The 17604-nt window shown below is 55.7% G+C and overlaps 10 protein-coding genes across 10 annotated transcripts; 5 read left to right on the top strand and 5 right to left on the bottom strand.

The window, feature by feature from the left end:
* Positions 1-24: 24 nt before the first annotated feature.
* L969DRAFT_47312 (uncharacterized protein) lies at positions 25-2428 on the top strand (the record flags this gene model as incomplete). Its single annotated transcript, XM_014713191.1, has 9 exons — positions 25-81; positions 138-276; positions 327-494; positions 543-796; positions 847-1017; positions 1063-1329; positions 1382-1627; positions 1677-1689; positions 1740-2428. The coding sequence occupies 9 exons, from the start codon at positions 25-27 to the stop codon at positions 2426-2428; spliced, it is 2004 nt and encodes a 667-aa protein (XP_014568677.1).
* On the bottom strand, positions 2129-3161 carry L969DRAFT_86698 (uncharacterized protein). The gene is made up of 4 exons (XM_014713190.1): positions 2788-3161; positions 2678-2734; positions 2557-2627; positions 2129-2507 (listed from the first exon to the last, which is right to left on the bottom strand). Exons 1-4 carry the CDS (start codon positions 2939-2941, stop codon positions 2466-2468), a joined length of 324 nt encoding a protein of 107 aa, XP_014568676.1. The 5' UTR covers positions 2942-3161; the 3' UTR covers positions 2129-2465.
* A 129-nt stretch (positions 3162-3290) lies between these two features.
* On the top strand, positions 3291-5186 carry L969DRAFT_73434 (uncharacterized protein; the record flags this gene model as incomplete). Its single annotated transcript, XM_014713189.1, has 4 exons — positions 3291-3346; positions 3397-3429; positions 3471-3490; positions 3541-5186. 4 exons carry the CDS (start codon positions 3291-3293, stop codon positions 5184-5186), a joined length of 1755 nt encoding a protein of 584 aa, XP_014568675.1.
* A 6-nt stretch (positions 5187-5192) lies between these two features.
* On the bottom strand, positions 5193-6696 carry L969DRAFT_86697 (uncharacterized protein). Its single transcript, XM_014713188.1, has 7 exons — positions 6588-6696; positions 6173-6526; positions 6050-6115; positions 5949-5993; positions 5602-5889; positions 5390-5541; positions 5193-5333 (listed from the first exon to the last, which is right to left on the bottom strand). Exons 2-7 carry the CDS (start codon positions 6342-6344, stop codon positions 5217-5219), a joined length of 840 nt encoding a protein of 279 aa, XP_014568674.1. The 5' UTR covers positions 6345-6526; positions 6588-6696; the 3' UTR covers positions 5193-5216.
* L969DRAFT_86696 (uncharacterized protein) lies at positions 6226-7428 on the top strand. The gene is made up of 5 exons (XM_014713187.1): positions 6226-6526; positions 6588-6779; positions 6834-6931; positions 6985-7060; positions 7114-7428. The coding sequence occupies exons 1-5, from the start codon at positions 6516-6518 to the stop codon at positions 7319-7321; spliced, it is 585 nt and encodes a 194-aa protein (XP_014568673.1). The 5' UTR covers positions 6226-6515; the 3' UTR covers positions 7322-7428.
* On the bottom strand, positions 7354-8295 carry L969DRAFT_16749 (uncharacterized protein; the record flags this gene model as incomplete). Its single annotated transcript, XM_014712873.1, has 1 exon — positions 7354-8295. The coding sequence occupies one exon, from the start codon at positions 8293-8295 to the stop codon at positions 7354-7356; it is 942 nt and encodes a 313-aa protein (XP_014568359.1).
* Positions 8296-8371: 76 nt separating this feature from the next.
* On the top strand, positions 8372-10293 carry L969DRAFT_93901 (uncharacterized protein; the record flags this gene model as incomplete). The annotated part of the gene is made up of 7 exons (XM_014713186.1): positions 8372-8405; positions 8458-8744; positions 8793-8961; positions 9019-9162; positions 9219-9302; positions 9352-9538; positions 9591-10293. 7 exons carry the CDS (start codon positions 8372-8374, stop codon positions 10291-10293), a joined length of 1608 nt encoding a protein of 535 aa, XP_014568672.1.
* A 95-nt stretch (positions 10294-10388) lies between these two features.
* L969DRAFT_93900 (uncharacterized protein) lies at positions 10389-11269 on the bottom strand (the record flags this gene model as incomplete). The annotated part of the gene is made up of 5 exons (XM_014713185.1): positions 10389-10418; positions 10472-10769; positions 10827-10933; positions 10993-11075; positions 11131-11269. The coding sequence occupies 5 exons, from the start codon at positions 11267-11269 to the stop codon at positions 10389-10391; spliced, it is 657 nt and encodes a 218-aa protein (XP_014568671.1).
* A 136-nt stretch (positions 11270-11405) lies between these two features.
* Positions 11406-15290, top strand: L969DRAFT_93899 (uncharacterized protein; the record flags this gene model as incomplete). The annotated part of the gene is made up of 4 exons (XM_014713184.1): positions 11406-11458; positions 11517-14009; positions 14063-14132; positions 14178-15290. 4 exons carry the CDS (start codon positions 11406-11408, stop codon positions 15288-15290), a joined length of 3729 nt encoding a protein of 1242 aa, XP_014568670.1.
* Positions 15291-15322: 32 nt separating this feature from the next.
* L969DRAFT_93898 (uncharacterized protein) lies at positions 15323-17488 on the bottom strand (the record flags this gene model as incomplete). The annotated part of the gene is made up of 2 exons (XM_014713183.1): positions 15323-17412; positions 17470-17488. The coding sequence occupies 2 exons, from the start codon at positions 17486-17488 to the stop codon at positions 15323-15325; spliced, it is 2109 nt and encodes a 702-aa protein (XP_014568669.1).
* Between the last annotated feature and the right edge of the window lie 116 nt (positions 17489-17604).

Below are 17604 nucleotides of genomic sequence, written 5' to 3'. Positions count from 1 at the left end.
ACGACTGCTTGCGTCCCTCGAGGGATGGCAAAGGAGGAGCTACTCATTTGCCTATTATCAGCCCCCACTCCGCTTCAGCTCGTCAGCTATCCGCACAGCTCTCATACAAATTGGTCTGATTGTCGTCTGTGGCCCAGAACCTTTCAGCATTAGAGAGCTCTGTCGTTGCGGTCGACGCTGCTTCATTGACAGCAGACGAAGTCCAAGCACTGCAGACTCATCTCACTCGATTACTCAGGGTCACCGATCTCTTCGACCAGCCCAACGACTCGTCCGGTGCGCTTCCACGCCCACTGCCGCCTGGAAACGCGCTGATGAAGCACCAGAGCACATCCGCGATTTGACCCTGACCCGACATGCTTACGACTCGCTGCTGGCCGCCTTGCAACACTTTGTATCTGCTCTCGATGCAAAGGCGGCCTTTGTGTGTGCAGCGCAGCATTGTGACTCTGCAGAAGCATGGGTCACGCCCGTCGCCTGTCAAATCGCGACGAGTGCGGATGAGCTTTTGACGTATCGACGTGGACTCACAGTGCCCGCAGAGATATGCCGACAGACGATGCTGGAGCAGCATGACACGATCCGCTTCATCGAGCGCATCTTGACAGACGACGTGCGACCCATCTTTTCGAGCTCCTTTCACGCCAGCGTCAACCCGGACTCGGGTCGCTTGCTCGAGCGACCCCGTGGAGGCGATCTGAGCCAGCTCGTCGTACAATCGCAAGACTTGCGTGACGGCTGGCGAGACTGCCCCGCCTGCTCGTCTGTCCTGCAGGCATGCGTTCGCCAACTAGGCGTACGTCCTATCTCCAGCGCGATGACCAAACGACTGACGCACGAGATAAGAGAGAGTCGCTAGAGACTGTATGGCACTTGCTCGTGCCGCCCCTGATGCTCCTTCTAGACGACCATCAGACGCTCTTCAGGTGGCGAGGCCTCCGTGCCGCTCAGGTGGTCATTGCCACCGCCGATGCTAGCTTGCTCCGTCGCACCGGACTGTCGGAGCTCATGTTCCGAGTAAGCCTGATCTATGAACAAATCAACCTGCTGAAGCCGCTGCAGTCGTTTGCTGCCTCGCTGACCTACCTCTCGGATGACAAGTATGCGAACACAGTCGAGGCGACAGGCGTGACTCAGATCCAGCTCATCAAGACTGTCATTGAACCGACCACGATCGCATATGTCGATCGATTGGCTGTGCTGCTCGAAGAAGGCGTCTTCAAGATATGGTCCTACGCTTCCGATCGACCTGCTCTCACTTGCGTTTCATTGCGCCTCTTGCTCGAGCTGATAGATCTGCTCGAGATCTTCATTGTTCGATTTCTCAAGGTTAGCACGAGTCTGAGCAAAGCTGCACAATGCTCAAAGAGGACCGTCTCAGAGCATCATTCCTCATTTGCTCGAGCTTATGCAGGGCGAAGAGACGCTCGCGAAATCTTGCGAAATACGAAGATTGGCGTCTGTCAATGTCGATCGTCTGATGCGAATTGCTCGTCCGAGGATCCACGTCTACGCGGAAGCCATCTTTGCTTCGCTCGTGAGAGGCGCACGACTCCATCCTGCCGAGCTTGATCTATACACTGGTCTCTACCGGCACCTTGAGAAGACTCACCCGAAGCTTTGCGAGGTTAGTGAACGCCAAGCTAGGCCGTACTTGTGTCTCATTGGCAATCCAGGATTTCGTTGAGCGTCTACAGAGCGACTTGCCTTTTCTGACAAGCTAGGCATGGCGAGTCAAGCAGGCTCTTCTCTCTACCTGCCTTCGCAAGCTTCGTCTATTCGGGAGGGCACACCGGAAGCTTCTCAGATCCACAGACGCTGCAAGACAGCTCGCAAGCCTGCCTTGCTCCGTCGTAGACATCGTCTCAAGCCGAAGGTCTGGCAAAACCGCCAGCGACAACCCAAAAGTCCCATCGACTGCAGCAGCTCTTCGCGCTCCGTTACGAGCGCCATCCAGCAGTTTGCGCTCTTCGTGCCCGACCTCGAGTCTGCAGACTCGCCAGCACGAGCCAAGCCTGTGCTGGACTTCGAGACTATGCAGGTCAAACCAGCCTCGCCAGCGTCGCAGCCCGTACAGCTCGCGCCACGCTGCAAGCCCAAAATCGGTGCTCTCCTCGTGCGACGCCGCCAGAACATGCCCGTCATGAAGGTAGAGGTCGATCGTAATAGATTTGAGGGTGAGCCTGCCGAATCGTCAACGAGCAGCATTGAAGCAGTCCCATCGGCAACATCGATACCTCCTTCCATCGAGCTCATACCTGCCTCATTCGAAACAACTGTCGCAAGCCAGCCCGTACAGACCACACAGACTGCGCGGACCCACAATGGGCTCAGACTGAAGCGCAAACTCTCGGAGCTCATGGGTGATGCTGCGCCTCTGTTTGCCCAACGCGCGCGCGATCAGACGAGTTGTTCAGACTGCATATGACTCGTTTTCTGTTCATGATGTCATACTGGGCGGGACTTCATTTCCAAGCATACGGCAGCCATTTGCCATTAAAGGTGATCTGCAAGCGCAAGTCAGTCCCGCTCGCGAAAGGAGGCCGGACATCTCACCTGAACGCGAGTGCCGCTCTCCTCTTCGATCTTTTCGACCTTGCATCTGAATGCGATCGCACTCATGATACCTGCCAGCGCTGGCATCAGCCACACAAGCCAGCTGAGACTCTCGACGCACCATCCCCGAACTTTTCGTAGATAATCTGCTTCAGAGGATGTCCGTAGACCGTCAAAGCTACAATTCACATCGGATCAGCGTCGCACCGAGCAAATTACAAGTAGGCGCACCTTCATAGAGACGATAGATGGTCGGATCGGTCGGAGGCATCTTGCATGTACCCCGCATAGGCACGAAGCCTTCTCCGAGCTCGGCAGCAATCGATTCAAGTGGCACATCGAGCGTCGAGCAGATCGACTTGAGCACGTCGGGCGATGCCTTCATCTGACCGAAGAAGATGGCAGCCAGCAGTACTGCTAGCGTATCAGTGAGCTGGCAGTCCTACCAGCAGACAGCTTACCCTCGTCTGCTCCCGTGATCTTTGCCAGATCGTCATACGTCTTGCCTGCCTTTGCTTTCGCAGACAGCAGCGTACGGCAGGCTGATGGAATGTCGGCATAGATGCCTACGTCAGGGACTTGACTGATGTGTGCCATTCTATCTCGTGCGTAAAGCTCCGAGTGCGGAGCAACCTTATGTCATCACTAGCGCTGAGCTGTCCTCTTGCAGACGAAGACCAGGACACGATCGTGATGATGACACAAAGAAACCTTTGGATTCACAAGCGCAAAGCATGCTGTTGCCACTATCCGTCGCTGCGGAGGTCTGTGCACACGGCCTGCAATCTCTGTGAGTCGAGATACATCGCCTGTCGGTGCTCATTGACAGTTATGTGCCAGACCCGGGACCACCTACGCCTCAGCGCAGACATCGTTCTCAAGATGCGAACAAAGGCGCAAGCGTTATATTCCAGGTCGCCACCAACATCTCCAAGTGTGTATCGAGAGCTCACAGTCACCAAATGCTGATCTCACTCGATGCAGCTTCAGACTTGGCGTTCGCTTACCGCCAGACCGACGCGCTGACACCTCGCACGCCCTCATCGGCTCGAACGGATCGTTCCTATGGCAGAAGACCGTACACCGGCTCATCGTTCGCATCACACCTTGATCAATCTCACTCTCGAAGTTCATCGGCGACTTCCTGGTCCATCGACAGTCCCCTTGCCACGCAAGCAGACAGACTGAGCTCACTCGCCTCTGCTCGGCCGAAGCCGCTTCCTCGACCCGCGACGCCACAAGATGTCTTCCACCCAGCTGGATTTTCTGCGCATCGCACTGGTCGCATCGCTCCGCCTGCGCTTGTCAACCCAGGACTCGAAGCGCCGTTGATGGTCCGCCAAGTCGGTAAGACTGATGAACGTCCGGCATCTTCACACCTCGATCTCACCAGCGAGGATCCACCGTTCGTGGTCGACCATGACCAAGGCGCCCTTCAACCGCATCTTATTCATCCGTATCGGACAGGTGTTGCTCATGCGGCTCTCGAAAGCCCACGCAGACCTGCAAAGCTCAAGAAGCGAAAGCCAGCGCGTCACGTCCGTCAGCAAACTCAATCCCTAGACGATTGCTACGAACGGCAGATGCAGGATCGAATCCACCCGACTTACTACGCATCCGATGACGACAGGACAGAGCTGCATAGAGCTTTGCCGACAGCGGCGGATGACGGAGCCTCGATAGCCTCGCCTTCCACACGACATGCTCGACGACCTAGTCGAGCCGAGCTGATCGAGGGTCTCCATCGCGTATCGTCTCTAGCGTATCTGCACGCTCGGCAAGCGACTGAGCAGACGAACCAGCCAGAAGTCGAACAGCTCGAATGTTCGGTCAAGCCTGCACTTGAGCACCGCGCAGTCGAGCGATCTTCTGCGCGATCGTCGACATTCCACGACGCTAGTCCGATGCGCTTGCATTCCCAAAACAGCCATGACAGAGCAATGTCACTTGCCGAGACTGCGCCACAGTCAGGTCACGCTCGAAAGAGGGCGCCGCCCGTAGACGAGCAAAGCTTTAGTGTTGCGAAGCCTCACTCTATGCCTCTGCCTTGCATTCCGTATATCGACGCTACGCTCGATGCTTCCCATGCTAGCACGAGCTTCCTCGACCTTGACGCGCAAACACCCGCAGATTTCGGGCCATCGTGGGGTGCATTTTCGTTTGCGTCAGTCTCACAGGAACGACAGCGATATCGAAGACCTCGCCGCGTATCGCTGTCACCCCGATCAGCGTTCTTTGCGCAAAACGACATTTCGAATTTCCTTTCGCCCAAGTCAGTCTCGTTTGCGCAAGACATTCGGGTCTACGAAGCACCTTCGCCCTCGCCGAGTTTCCTCAGCCTTGCGGTCGACCTTATTGATTTTGGGGGCACTCCGGATTTGTCGGTCTTCAAGTCGTTTGTACCTGACTCGCCATCGCCTCCCGTGCCGGCGAAACCTCTGCCGCCCTTGCCACACGAGAAGCGACGTTCATCGGACAGTCAAAGTCTGAGCAATCGCAAGAGATGTAGCGCTTTGTCTTCCGGACAGTCTGAAGCGTTTGTGGACATCGCTCGCTTCCCTGAGCCGCCCAAGCGAGACACAATGTTCATGCACACCTCACGCACGCTCGAAGCCTTGGATCTGTTGTAGAGATGCACATGACTACATAGCATTACAAACTCAGGCGGCTGGTGCGGCGGTGGTAGTAGTGGAATAGCCTGCCGATGTCTCCTGAGGCGGGGCAGGCACATAGCTGTGCTCAGGCAAGGCGCTCTCGTCGATAGCTTCTGCGTTCTCCTGAGGATGCAGCAGAGGGTCAGCGACCGACATGTTGACGGCAGAGATGCACGCACGATGGTCTCGTAGAGCGCAGATGCGACCTCTGGAGGCGGTACTTTGCCACCGAGCAGGTCGGCTACGGGGATCTTCTGACCATAGAAGGCCTCGTTGGCGTCTTTCCGTTCGACAAGCGCAGTGCCCTCGAGAGACACGCCAGCGAAGAGACCTGTGCGACGATGACTGTCCGTCAGCTTACCTACGTATGCTTATGGACGTCGCAACGCACCTTTGTTCTTTGAATACGTAAACATGGGTGCAGGGTGCATAAGACTCGCGTTAACTGCACCGCCGGTGCCTATCGGGCCCGCGCTAGCAGCGACTGAACCGCCCACAGTGAGATTGCCTTGTGTGGTGAAAGCGCGTACCGCATCTTCAGAATTGAGAACGATGACGAATTCGCTGAGGTCAGCACCGATCTGGAGACCAAAGCCGACGCCGCCTGTTGCTATGCAGGAAGGTGCAGACCAGCTGCCGTCTGGCAATCGTGCAACGACGATACCGGAGCCTGCCTTGCCTGTGGATAGCCTGAACGTCAAGCAACAACCGGCGGACGAACGTGTGCGTGGGACGTGCCTGACCAGACAAAGCCCGCCTTGAGGACCGTAAACACTGCCAAGCCTGCATTTGGTCGTGTCATCAGTGAAGCGACAAGGCAGCGGGTCTATCTGACGAACCCTTTGCACGCTGCAGGACAACTTTGGGAATTGCGTTGAGCGCCGATTCGGGATGAGCAGGATCAGCTATCAGCAGACAGACGGGTCAGCGCATTCTGGGCTGGACCGAGCGACCGGCCGGACCTAGGAAGGACTGCAGCGTTCGGGCAGCCTTCTGGCACTCTGCTTCGAGCTTGAAGCCCGTCCTGAGCTCCTGACTGCCCGCGGCAGCTGCACGTCCGACGTCTTGACCAAACGCCTGTGCCTGCTGGCCTGCCTTGCTCAGCCCGACCTTGAACTTGTCTAGCATGGACATGATGACGAGGTCGCTGCTGTCTCTGCTGCGTGGAACCTTGTGATGCAGTCGGTGCCCTGCCTGCCCTTGGCGATGTCGTGACGAGCCTGACGAGGAACGCGCTCGACGAGCTCGACACGGCCGACAGGGACGAAGAGAGGACGGCTCGACGAGCTTGACTTGGCCAACAAGATGTTCAAAAAGTGAGCAGATAGCATGCAGCACACTCAAGCACTTGCTCAGACGGAGCCCTCGCGCCTCCAGGTTCACGCCAAAGGAGGACATTGCGACCTCGACGAAAGTGAAATCATCAGTCCAGAGGAACATCAGAGCCAAGCTACTCGAGCAAATGCCACACCTCGGAGACGCCGTGGCACCCAAAGAAGGCTCAGACCAAGAGCGCATACTTCTAGAGGAGCTATGGCCGAAGAAAGACGACCTTACGCTTGTCAAATGGTGTGCAGCCAGTTGATCCACTTGCGTTTGCGTGTGCTCATGCTGCCCCGACAGTCGGGAGCACGTCTCCCTGCTCGTCAAGGACGGAGAACCGCTCTTCTTCCAACACTTTGATGGGCCGTACTATCCCACGCTCAAGCTACTGCACCGGTGTCCGTCGCGTACCGCTCTCCAGATTGACCGCTCAAGTTCTTGCTACGGACAGATCCACAGATCCTACCGAGGGTGCAAGTCGACAGAGGGGCTATCAAGTTTGTCCTTGCAGGTGCCAACATCATGTGGTACGGTCGAGCGTGAAAGCAGCCCGATTTGGTTCGCTGACCGAGCAACACAGCCCGGGACTGACCTCCAAAGGCGCTTCATTACCGGACAGCATACCAGCAGACAGAGCGGTCGGTATATTCGCTCAAGGCAAGGAGCATGCGTGCGCGATAGGTCTGATGAAGATGTCGACCGATGAGATCAGATCGATCAATAAAGGCCATGGCATAGAATCAGTACACTACTTGGCTGATGATCTCTGGTCCGTCTCGACCCTATAGTAGTGCCCGAAACAGCATGCAATGATGTTGTATCAATACGATCGCATGCCGCTCTGCGAGCTGCCGTATCGCATAGCGCCCCGTCCTTTGTAGCGTACGCCAGAAGCATCTGCGGGTCCTTTTGCCAGGTCATCGCCGAACCGGTTCTTGAGCTCTGCCAGCTCTCGCGCTCGCTGCCTGCGCTTGTCTTCCGCCTCTCGATCAGCCCGCTCTCTGGCGGCAACCTCGGCGGTGCGTGCTTGCTCGTCTCTCTCCTTGCGCTCTGCATCTTCTGCGCCGGCTGGCTTGCTCGAGCGGTGCCTAGACTTTCTATGATCGGACGAGTGATGCCTAGGCTTTCGTTTGCGCTCCTTGCGTGCCTTGTCATCATCGGACGGGGTGAGCGACCTCGAGCGCGAGTCTCTTGCACGAGAGGGAGACGTCCGCGGTACGACGACTTTCCGTAGCTCTAGCTCACCGCAGTGAGTGACCGTGACACTCTCGAGGGGTGTATTCTTGGGACCGACGGGCAGCTCAGACACTTTCTGGACGATGGCCAGGCCTGCAACGAGCCGGCCAAAGACGACATGCTTGCCATTGAGGTGCTCTGCCGCCTCGACGGTGATGAAGAACTGCGAAGCGTTCGTGTTGGGTCCTCTGTTGGCCATGACGAGCAAGCCTGCTTGGTCGATAGGCCGACTGAGATCCTCATCGTCAAAAGTACGTTCATCATAGACACTCTCGCCCCCGCTTCCGTTGCCTTTGACGGAAGTGTCACCTCCCAAGATCATGAAGCCTGCTACGATACGATGTAGGCGGGTGCCCTTGTAGTGATACGCTCGGCCGGTCGAGGCTGACACGCCCTTTTCACCGGTACATAGGCACCTGAAGTTCTCCACCGTCTTGGGCACGGAATCGATGAACAGCTCGGCCACCACTCGGCCTGCCGGCTCATCCCCTATGGACAAGTCGAGGAAGACCCTCGGATTGACCATGTTGACCGAGTGAGTGACGGCTGCTGCTGTTGGCGATGTCGGCTTTGTCGACAGCGTCGCGTCGAGCAGACGACCTATGGACGTCACGCTCGGGCTCGATAGTCTCAGACGTGAGCATCTTGTGCATTGTGTCGCCTGATCGTGACTGATGGAGACTCACAGAGCTATCAAAGTGTCTGATCTGTCTGGCAAAGTTCGGCGATGAGATCTCCCTCAACGGCAACGATGATAATCTCAAATTATCGGCCATATCTGCCTCGCTCTCCTCGTTTGCTCAGTTCGACCTCCGTCCGACATTCTTCTCCAAATATTGCATCACCGGATCATCCAATGAAGATACTGCCCAACTCGACAGAGACGGCACAAGCTCGTCAGACGCGACGAGCGGCAGATCCACATCGACTCATCCTCGTACGGGCAAGACGCTGCAGATGTCCATCGTCGCAAAGGTGTGTCACGGCTCCTTCCGTCCACGCGCTGCTGATGAGATCTATCAGGCCTTGACTTCAGTCCTGCGACCCAGCGTGATCACGCAAGACGTCATAGAGTGCTCCCTCACGACCACAAACTCCCTTAGAGCGACAAATCTGTCTGGCTCAACAGCAGACAGCAGCGACGGAGATCTCGAAGGCCATCGTCTCGTCATTCGACTCGTGCTCAAGAATGGTCAATCGCGTGCCTCTAGAGAGATTGGACTGCTGCTGACACGCCAACGCTCATAAGGCATCGTCAAGACTCATCGGGTGACCTATGGCGAGCAAGAGTGTAAAGTGGCCGTCGTCAGCTGGCAGAGCTGTACTTCGCGCTATGTCGCAGCACCGAGAACGCTCAAAGACCTCGCAAATCACTTCTGGGGCAAGAGAGGAGGCATGTCGGGCTCTTTGTCAATTGGCCCATAACTGACAAACCGCTCGCCCGAGCAGGCACCGAGGAAGTCACATTCTTCTTCACTGATGCGCTCGTCAAGATCAAGAGCTTCGAAGACGCCCAGCTCAAACCTGGCATGTGTCAGTCCACATGACTGCTTTACTGCTGCCTATCTGATCAGAATACCAGCGGCAAGTGAAATTTTCAAGCACAGGCCGATGGCCACGACCGTCATGATGGAGACCGAAGAGTACGATGCATACGAAATTCATGGCAATCCGCTCATCACTCTCGGCCTCAAAGAGTTCAAATCAATCGTCGATTTCGCAAACGGCATTGGCTTTGCTATCGAAGCAGGCTTCACCAATGGTGGCAGGCAAGCCCTCGCGCTCTGTCCGGACATGAAGCATCCTGACATAATCACCCAGTCCCTTCCTCGTTCGTGTCGTCTGCGATGAATTCGTGACCGAGTTTGTTCTGGCGACGTCTGATGACGATCCCGCCGATATAAAGGAAGAATCAGACGCACGGACGAGACAGAACGGCAAAACATCTGTCATGCCACCGCCTCCTCTGCCACGCCATCGTGTACCATCCCAAGTGCCGATGTCGACTTCCCAGCAGCCCGCACCTCATCCTCGTCCATCTGCAAGTCAACGTTCTCGCTCTGATCTACCCACTCAGAATCTACGAGACGTACTCATGGAGCAGCCTCCACTCTTCAGACCTGCCAGTCAGTCTCAGATTCCGCCCGAGATGGAAGTCTTTGGCGAAGACGATCTGGCCGATGATGACGCACTGGAGGAAGAGCTCGGCGTTCAGTCCACACAGGAGAGATCCGAGCCTCTTGCCACAAACGGCAAAGGGCCTCACATGGCCAACGCGGAAGAAGTGACGATAGCGGTGGACGAAGATCTCACTCAACCCGACTCGGGCTCTTATATTCCTCCTGCCGCAGCTGTACGTCAGCCGGTTAGGCAGACCACGCCGCTAAATGGAGGATATATACCCGACTCGGCTCCGCAGCCTTTTGTGTCAGAGCGAGAAACGCCTGGCACGGTGGGTCTGCTTACGCCGCCCCCTGCATCGACCGGCCAGAGACCGAAAGACTGGCAGCTGTTCACGCCATGATCTAATGCGAAGCAATGTTGATTGTCACTATCACTGCATCATCTACCTGTCGTGATCTGACTAGGGTACAACATGGCTGCGTAAGCTTGCATGCTCTATACGAGCTTTTTGTTCGTGAAAAAGGTCTGCACGGCCAGTAAGACATGGGATCAATGTAAACACAGCGAGAGAGACGAACTCGTAAGTGGCGAAGTTGCCAGGCGCAAGTAGCAAAGAGGACGACCATCTGGAACAGACTCCACCAGACCGCGCGAGAGTTGGCGATCTCGCTGAGACTGCGGAACTCGTGCTCCCGTTCTCGTTGGAACTGTTGCTCGTTCCTGATATCCTCGAGACGCTTGTTGAGATCTCTGACTTTGGCAGCAAGATCGTGTACGTGGTCTTTCTCATCTTGCTCATCCACTTTCGATTGCCCGATGGCTATGTCGAGCGAGAGCCTCACCCGTGGATTGGAGACGAGCCAGCTGACCGAAGCACTGTCCTCGTGGCCATCAAGATGACTGCCAGGACAGCTCAAGCAGGCATCGACTGACTTTGTACGCAAGCAGATCTGATGGTCGCCTGCATCGTGCGAGGTAAAGGTAAACTTGCCGTGAGGTATCCCGCGAGTGTTGACGACCATCTCCTTGGTCTCTAGATCCTGTGCGGGCGTGCGTCGCTGAGTAGAGCACAGGCGCCAAAGCACAAGCGAGGCCTGACCTCAACGGTCACTTGGATTCCCAGCGCCTCGTTCATGTGGAAAGCCTGTCGTTCGTCCGACCATTCTTCGGCCTTGTAATTGCCTGCCATCACTGAAGGGCTGAGCATCCACGCCTGCAGATCATAACAGGTCCGTACCGACGACGATCGTGTGATTTGGCAAATCTTCGAGGAAACACTTTTGCTCGCCTGCCTGAAGGTAGAAGTAGAGTGCCTGGACTCGTGTGCTGCATGCGAGTATGCACGCTAGCCAGACTAGCCATGGCCTTGGGATCATCTCTGCCGCTCGCAGTGCGCGCTCTCGTCGTCGTCGTCGTCGTCGTCGCCGGCCGTCGCGTCGATCTCTTCCGAGTTGCGCGTTGGCACGAGACTGGCTCTTTGCTGAGCAGTCAGTGCACCTACAGGCTGCCGACATGGCCAAAAGCACGGCCAAGGATGGCGATAGTGATGGCAAGATGAAACAAAGGCAAGTCATGCCCTGTCCCGCACCTTTGAAAGAGTCTCAGAGCAGCGCGACTGTACAGGACCTTGCTAGGCTTCTTCGGCAAGCCCAAGCCGGCAGCGAGCGCAGACAGCCCCTCGACGAGCCCCATATTACCTCTAGATGGCAAGGCACGTTCGATCGCATCATCTAGCAAGCCAGCCTCGTCGTCACCTGCTCCACAAGCAGACTCAAGCCAGAGCCTCGCGAACGAGTCAAATGGCACGAGCAGCACCCGCAAGCGCGTGTCCAAGAGCCCATCACTCGCTCGAGCCAAGAAGAGTAAGCTCGACTCCTCCACGCCACCTACATCAGATCCAGAGCCCGCGTCTGTCAACGTGTCGTCCGAGCCAACAGTCCTCAGCTCCAGTCCTGTGCCTGCGCAACGCTCGTCTGCTTCGCTCATCCCGCGAAAGACCGGCAAGCGCGCCTCGGCTGTGAGCTACGCTGAGAGTGAGGATGATGACGATGAGCCCAAGAGCTCAAAGGCGACAACGCGAAAGAAAAGCAAGGTTGTGCTCGACTCTGACGATGAATCTGATTACAAGATCGACCAAGATGACAAGGCCTCCCCTGACCTGCTCAGCGTAGCAAGCAGTGAAGACTTGCGTTCCGACGCGTCGCTTTCGCCAGCACCCCGTCCGTCGACAAAGAAGCGCCCTGCAAAATCCTCGAGCAAGAGCAAAGCAAGAGCGAAGCCGGCCGAGTCCGAACGGAGCGCTAGCGAACTCGAGCTCAGCGAAGACGACGACAAGCCGCAAAAGCTGGCACCTCTCGCAAAGCAGCGCGAAGCCGCTCGCAAAGCGATTCGTGCCGTTCAAATCGGTTCGGCCATTCGTGACGAAGGTGAAGTTGGTACGGGCCCACAATCCTTGGGCGGAGGTGCACACAAGTCTCGGGCAGAGCTAGAAAAAATCAAGCAAAAAGCCAAGGAAGACGCTTTCGAGTTTCTCGTCGATCCAAGAGACGCAAACAAAAATCGACCAGGCCATGCCGACTATGATCCTTCTACACTCTACGTTCCGACAAAAGCGATGGAGAACCTGACGCAATTCGAGCAACAGTTCTGGGAGATCAAAAAGAACCACTTTGACACTGTGCTCTTCTTCCAAAAAGGCAAATTCTATGAACTTTATGAAAACGATGCTCGGATCGGTCATAGCGAGTTTGGTCTCAAGCTCACAGATCGCGTCAAAATGTGCATGGTCGGCGTGCCGGAGGCCACCTTTGACTTTTGGGCTGCTAAGTTCCTGGCGCAAGGTTACAAAGTAGGTCGGGTCGATCAGGCAGAGACTGCGATAGGCATGGAGATGCGACATAAAGACGCAAAATCTGCTGGCGAGAAAGCTTCGTCCAAAAAGATTGTCCAGCGCGAACTGAATTGTGTTCTCACGAGTGGTACCATCGTCGACGAACGTATGCTCAGCGATGATCTGTCGCAACACTGCATTGCTATCAGAGAATACACCCCAAGTTCAAGCGCACGGCCCCAGTTTGGTCTCTGCGTACTCGATGCATCTACTGCCGAGTTCAGGATTATCGCCTTTGCCGACGATATCTGTCGAACCAAGCTCGAGACCACGCTCCGCCTGCTTCGTCCTCGCGAGCTTGTGCACGAGCGTGTCAATCTATCACAGGCAACCACACGCATACTACGCAATGTGTTACCGCTTCAATGCACGTGGAACGCCCTCAAGGCGGCAGACTTTGCAGACGGCAAGGGGGACATCCATCGCATCTTTGCAGCTGTCAATCGAGCCGTGCCTGCTCCCATCACGCAGATCTACGACAATGAGCAAGCTATGTCTGCATTAGGCGGCCTTATCGCCTATCTTCGCTCGCTCAATCTCGACAAAGATCTCGTGACGACAGGCAACTTTCAGCTCTTTGATCCCGTTCGATCTGGCGAACGGATGGTTCTTGATGGCCAAACGCTTGCGCATCTCGAAGTCTTGCAGAACAGTCAAGGTGGATCAGAAGGTACATTGATCAGCCTGCTCAGTCGATGCGTCACACCATTCGGCACGAGAATGCTGAAAGGGTGGGTCTGTCAACCCCTGCGGGCGGCATCAGCTATCAACGCTCGCTTAGAGATCGTTGCCTGCCTCATCGAGCATGCCGACTTTGCCAATACGTTCGAAAAGGCGACAAAGACGATGCCGGATCTCGAACGTCTTATCAGTCGCATTCACGCGGGCACGATCAAGACCAAGGACTTTGATAGGGTCGTCACATGCTTCGAACAGATCGACAGGCTGCTCGGCCGACTCGGAAGCATCGCAAAAACTCTTCCGGCTGCTGGTCTTGCGCAGACGATCGCGAGTGCGCCTGATCTTGTACCACTAGTAGAGAAACTACGAGGTCTGTTCCAGGTCGAAGAGCACGAGCTGGTGCCACTCTCTGGCGCTGACACACTCTATGACGACTGCGTCGATGCCGTCGTTGCTATCGAGAAGGATTTGTACGACTGTCTGTCCCAGTATCGCCGCAACCTCAAGAGCAACGACTTGACATTTAAAGATATAGGCACAAAAGAGTACGAACCTACTTTATCTCTGCACCTTGAAGCTGACCTTGTTGGCCGGTCAGAATCTATCAAGTGCAGGTTCCCGTCAAGATCAAAGTACCATCAAATTGGACGCAGATGAGCAAGACCAAGGTAGGCCATCTGTTCATACGAAGGTCATCGCTGACATCGATGCAGGACTGGCATCGATACTACAGCCCCGAAGTCGAGAAGCTTGTCAGACAGCTCAAAGAGGCGCGTGAGAGACGCAACGCGGCGATTAAGCAGTTCAAAGGCAGACTCTGTGCCGCATTCGATCAGCACTACGACATTTGGCTACAGGCGGTCAAGCTGATTGCAGAGATCGACTGCCTCCTCAGTCTCGCCAAGTCGTCGGCAGCCTTAGGAGAGCCATCCTGTCGACCTGTCATTGTTGACAGCGATCGAGCGAGTGTTGACTTTGAGAATCTGCGACATCCCTGCATTTTTGCGTCGACGCCCGATTTCATCCCAAATGACGTGCAACTTGGCGCCTCGGCCAAGAGCACAATGCTTGTTACTGGCGCTAACGCGAGCGGCAAATCGACCCTTTTACGATCTGTCGCAATTGCAACGATCATGGCTCAGATTGGCTGCTTCGTACCCGCTTCCGCTGCTAAACTCTCACCAGTAGACACCATCTTGACGCGTATGGGAGCACAAGATCAGATCTATGCTAATGCGTCAACCTTCAAGGTTGAGATGGACGATACCAAAAAGATCCTCTCGGACGCTTCGATGAGCTCGCTGGTCATTCTCGACGAGCTCGGACGTGGTACAGAATCGGGCGATGGGTACGCCATCGCCTTCGCCACATTGCACGCTCTGGCGACGCGCAATAATTGCATCGGCTTTTTTGCTACCCACTTCACCTCGCTCGTCTCTGATTTTGCCTATCATACACAGATAAGGCCGTGTTGCATGGCGACGGAGATGAACGACAACACTCGCGAGGTGACATTCCTCTACCGGCTCGTCGACGGCGCCACGACAAAGTCTTACGGTCCCAATGTCGCCAAGATGGCAGGCATTCCTTCTGATCTGGTCGAGCGTGCTATTGCCATCTCCAGCCAATTCGAGGTTCAGACGAAGCAGCGCGAAGCATCTAAGCGAAAGTCGGAAGATCTGCCATTGACTCTACAAACCGATACAAGCTATCTGGTAAAGCAATCGCGTGCTGTCGCTCAATCAACAGCCTTTACGAAGACGAATGGCCAGCTCGCCCGGACGCTCTTTACTATCCGTGAGAACATCCAAGTGATGTCGCTATAGACTGTTGTTGTTCCGTCTATAAAGAGCAGATTTCATGCATTGCTGTTGCTCTTGGCATACACCTGGGCTTCTGCGCGATCAAGAGCCTCGCCAAAGTACTCGAGCAGCATGTCTAGATCTTCCAATCCGACGCTGACCCTGACCAGACCGCTATCGGCGCCGTAAGAGAGCGCCCAGTCTAGCTCTCCGTAGTGAGCCAGCATGACATAGGGCGATGCGAGCGTGAAGTTGGTACCAAGTGAGGGACCTTTGTAGCATGGCAGCGCATCAAAGAAAACTTGAGAGGCAAGCATTGACGTGAATGTCATGCTGAACAAGCCTCCAAACCCTGGCCTCTCTGCGAGGTCACCGTTGATGTGGCCAGAAGGTATCGGACGTCGGCAAGCCAAAAAATTGTCGGGAGTGATATACTTTGGATAGTATACCTTTTTGAGCACGGGTGGGGGTAATTGCTGCTTTGACGAATCGTGCACCCGAGTCTGTAGCATGTCGCATAAGGCTTCGGCATTGTCATTGATCCGTCCGATCCGCCTTCGGAAGTCTCGCGAGTTTCTCTCCATGAACACGGCATCTTCCGCGAAGTAATTGTCCTCGAACGATTCCTCCTGAAGCTTTTTGAGCAGATCATAGTGTTTGCCGAGCGGATTCAACGTCATGCAACCGCCCATAACGTTGCTATCGCCACTGAAGACTTTCGTCATGCTACTGACGACTATGTCGGCCAATGGCAAGATCTCAACATTGACAAAATTGCCGATCGTCTCGTCGACGACGAGCATGAATCCGTATTCATCTGCGAGTCGTCTGAGCCTGACAAGATTGGGGGATCGTAGCAGGGGATTCGACGGGAACTCGCAGAAAAGGGCAAGGATACCAGGCTCCTGGGGCTTGTCGCGTCGGTTCGTAGCGAGAAGCTGCTCGAGCTCGTCAACGCATCCTTCTAGACCGTGTCCGAAGAAATGGCAGCCTGGTCCCCACTTTTCCAGTATCTTCAGCGTGTCCACGTACGGGAAGCCGAAGCTGATGCTCTTTCCGAGCGGCAGCTGACGCGAAGTACGTGTACGGCATGCAAGCTGAAAGGCGTTGTAGATGGCTGCCATGCCGCAGGGATAGAGATAGACATCATCTGGCGTCAGACCCTTGACGCCGCGATCGCTCACTTGGCCAGGCGCACAAGCTTCGTTGGTTGCTCCCAGGGAGGCAAGCAAATGCCTGTCATCCTCATTGACGGTCGCATCGCTTTGATGGAGTGAGGCAAGGTCTGTGGCGTCGTCGCGCATGCAGCCTGCAATACGCCGCCGGAGAGCAAGCTTGGCCAGAGGCGCAAATTGGGCAGAGAGATTCCTGCCATATCGCTCCTCAAGGTACGCTGTCAGATCCGTCTCATCCTGCTGACCATCCTTGGAGCCCGTCAACTGCGCCTCTCGTGAGCTGCTGCTGCCATTACTTGCGAGTGAGTCGATGGAGCTCGTCATATCGTCCGCCTTTGGACTGGCGAGTAAGTCGGCAGAAGAGGAGATCGAGCCTTTCTTGGCGTAGTGACGATTGCGCGCAAAGCCGCGACCACTCGCCGCCCTGACTGGTCGGGCGGGTGGTGGGGCATGGCCATTAGTCGCATAGGCTGCTGAGCCTGCGATGAGTGCGAGCGCTCGCTCTGCTCGCCGGGAGGAGATGCCGTTGCCCGAATGTTGCCAGTACTGCTTGCCTGCATTGGTCGGCTCCACCGCAAGAATGACGGCATGGATGACAAGCTCTTGCTCATTATCCGCATTAGGACAGCGAAATGCAGAGTAGCGAGACGGCAACCTGGGCCTTCGATTTGCGAGGAAGGTCTGACAGTCCTGTGCAATCCTGAATGAGGGGAAGAGCCAGGCTATCTCCTCTGATGATTCAGAATTGGACGACGAGTCATCTTGTCGCGATGGAGCTGCTTGCAGAAGAAGTTTTGCCAGACGCTGAATCGATTTGTGCACGAAGAAGCGAGGATAGCCAGTCTGCATAGCATCTACCACCCTTGCCTCGCCCTCCTCATAGCCTACGTTGTCTCGCCAGGTTGGCAGACTGACGGACACCGCATGATCGGTCAGCGCGGGTATGGGCTGCCCCAGCGTTGTTGGATGCCCTGTAGCTCGAGCGTCATTAGCGAATGACTCAATCTGCCTTGCCCAGTGACCCTTACCTCGAGAAGTTGCGAACATTGTCCTCACACCGAGTCTCAAAATTTGGTGCCTGCTTGGCCGGTGAGGGCGATCGTAAGTCACGTGATCATCGTCCGTCGCGAAACGCCAACAAATTGGACGGCCAGAAACGACGA

This window comes from Mixia osmundae (genome assembly GCF_000708205.1).
Source record: "Mixia osmundae IAM 14324 unplaced genomic scaffold scaffold_4, whole genome shotgun sequence".
Lineage (NCBI taxonomy): Eukaryota > Fungi > Basidiomycota > Mixiomycetes > Mixiales > Mixiaceae > Mixia > Mixia osmundae.
The sequence above is the reverse complement of the archived record's forward strand: the minus strand, read 5'-3'. Positions and strand labels throughout refer to the sequence as shown.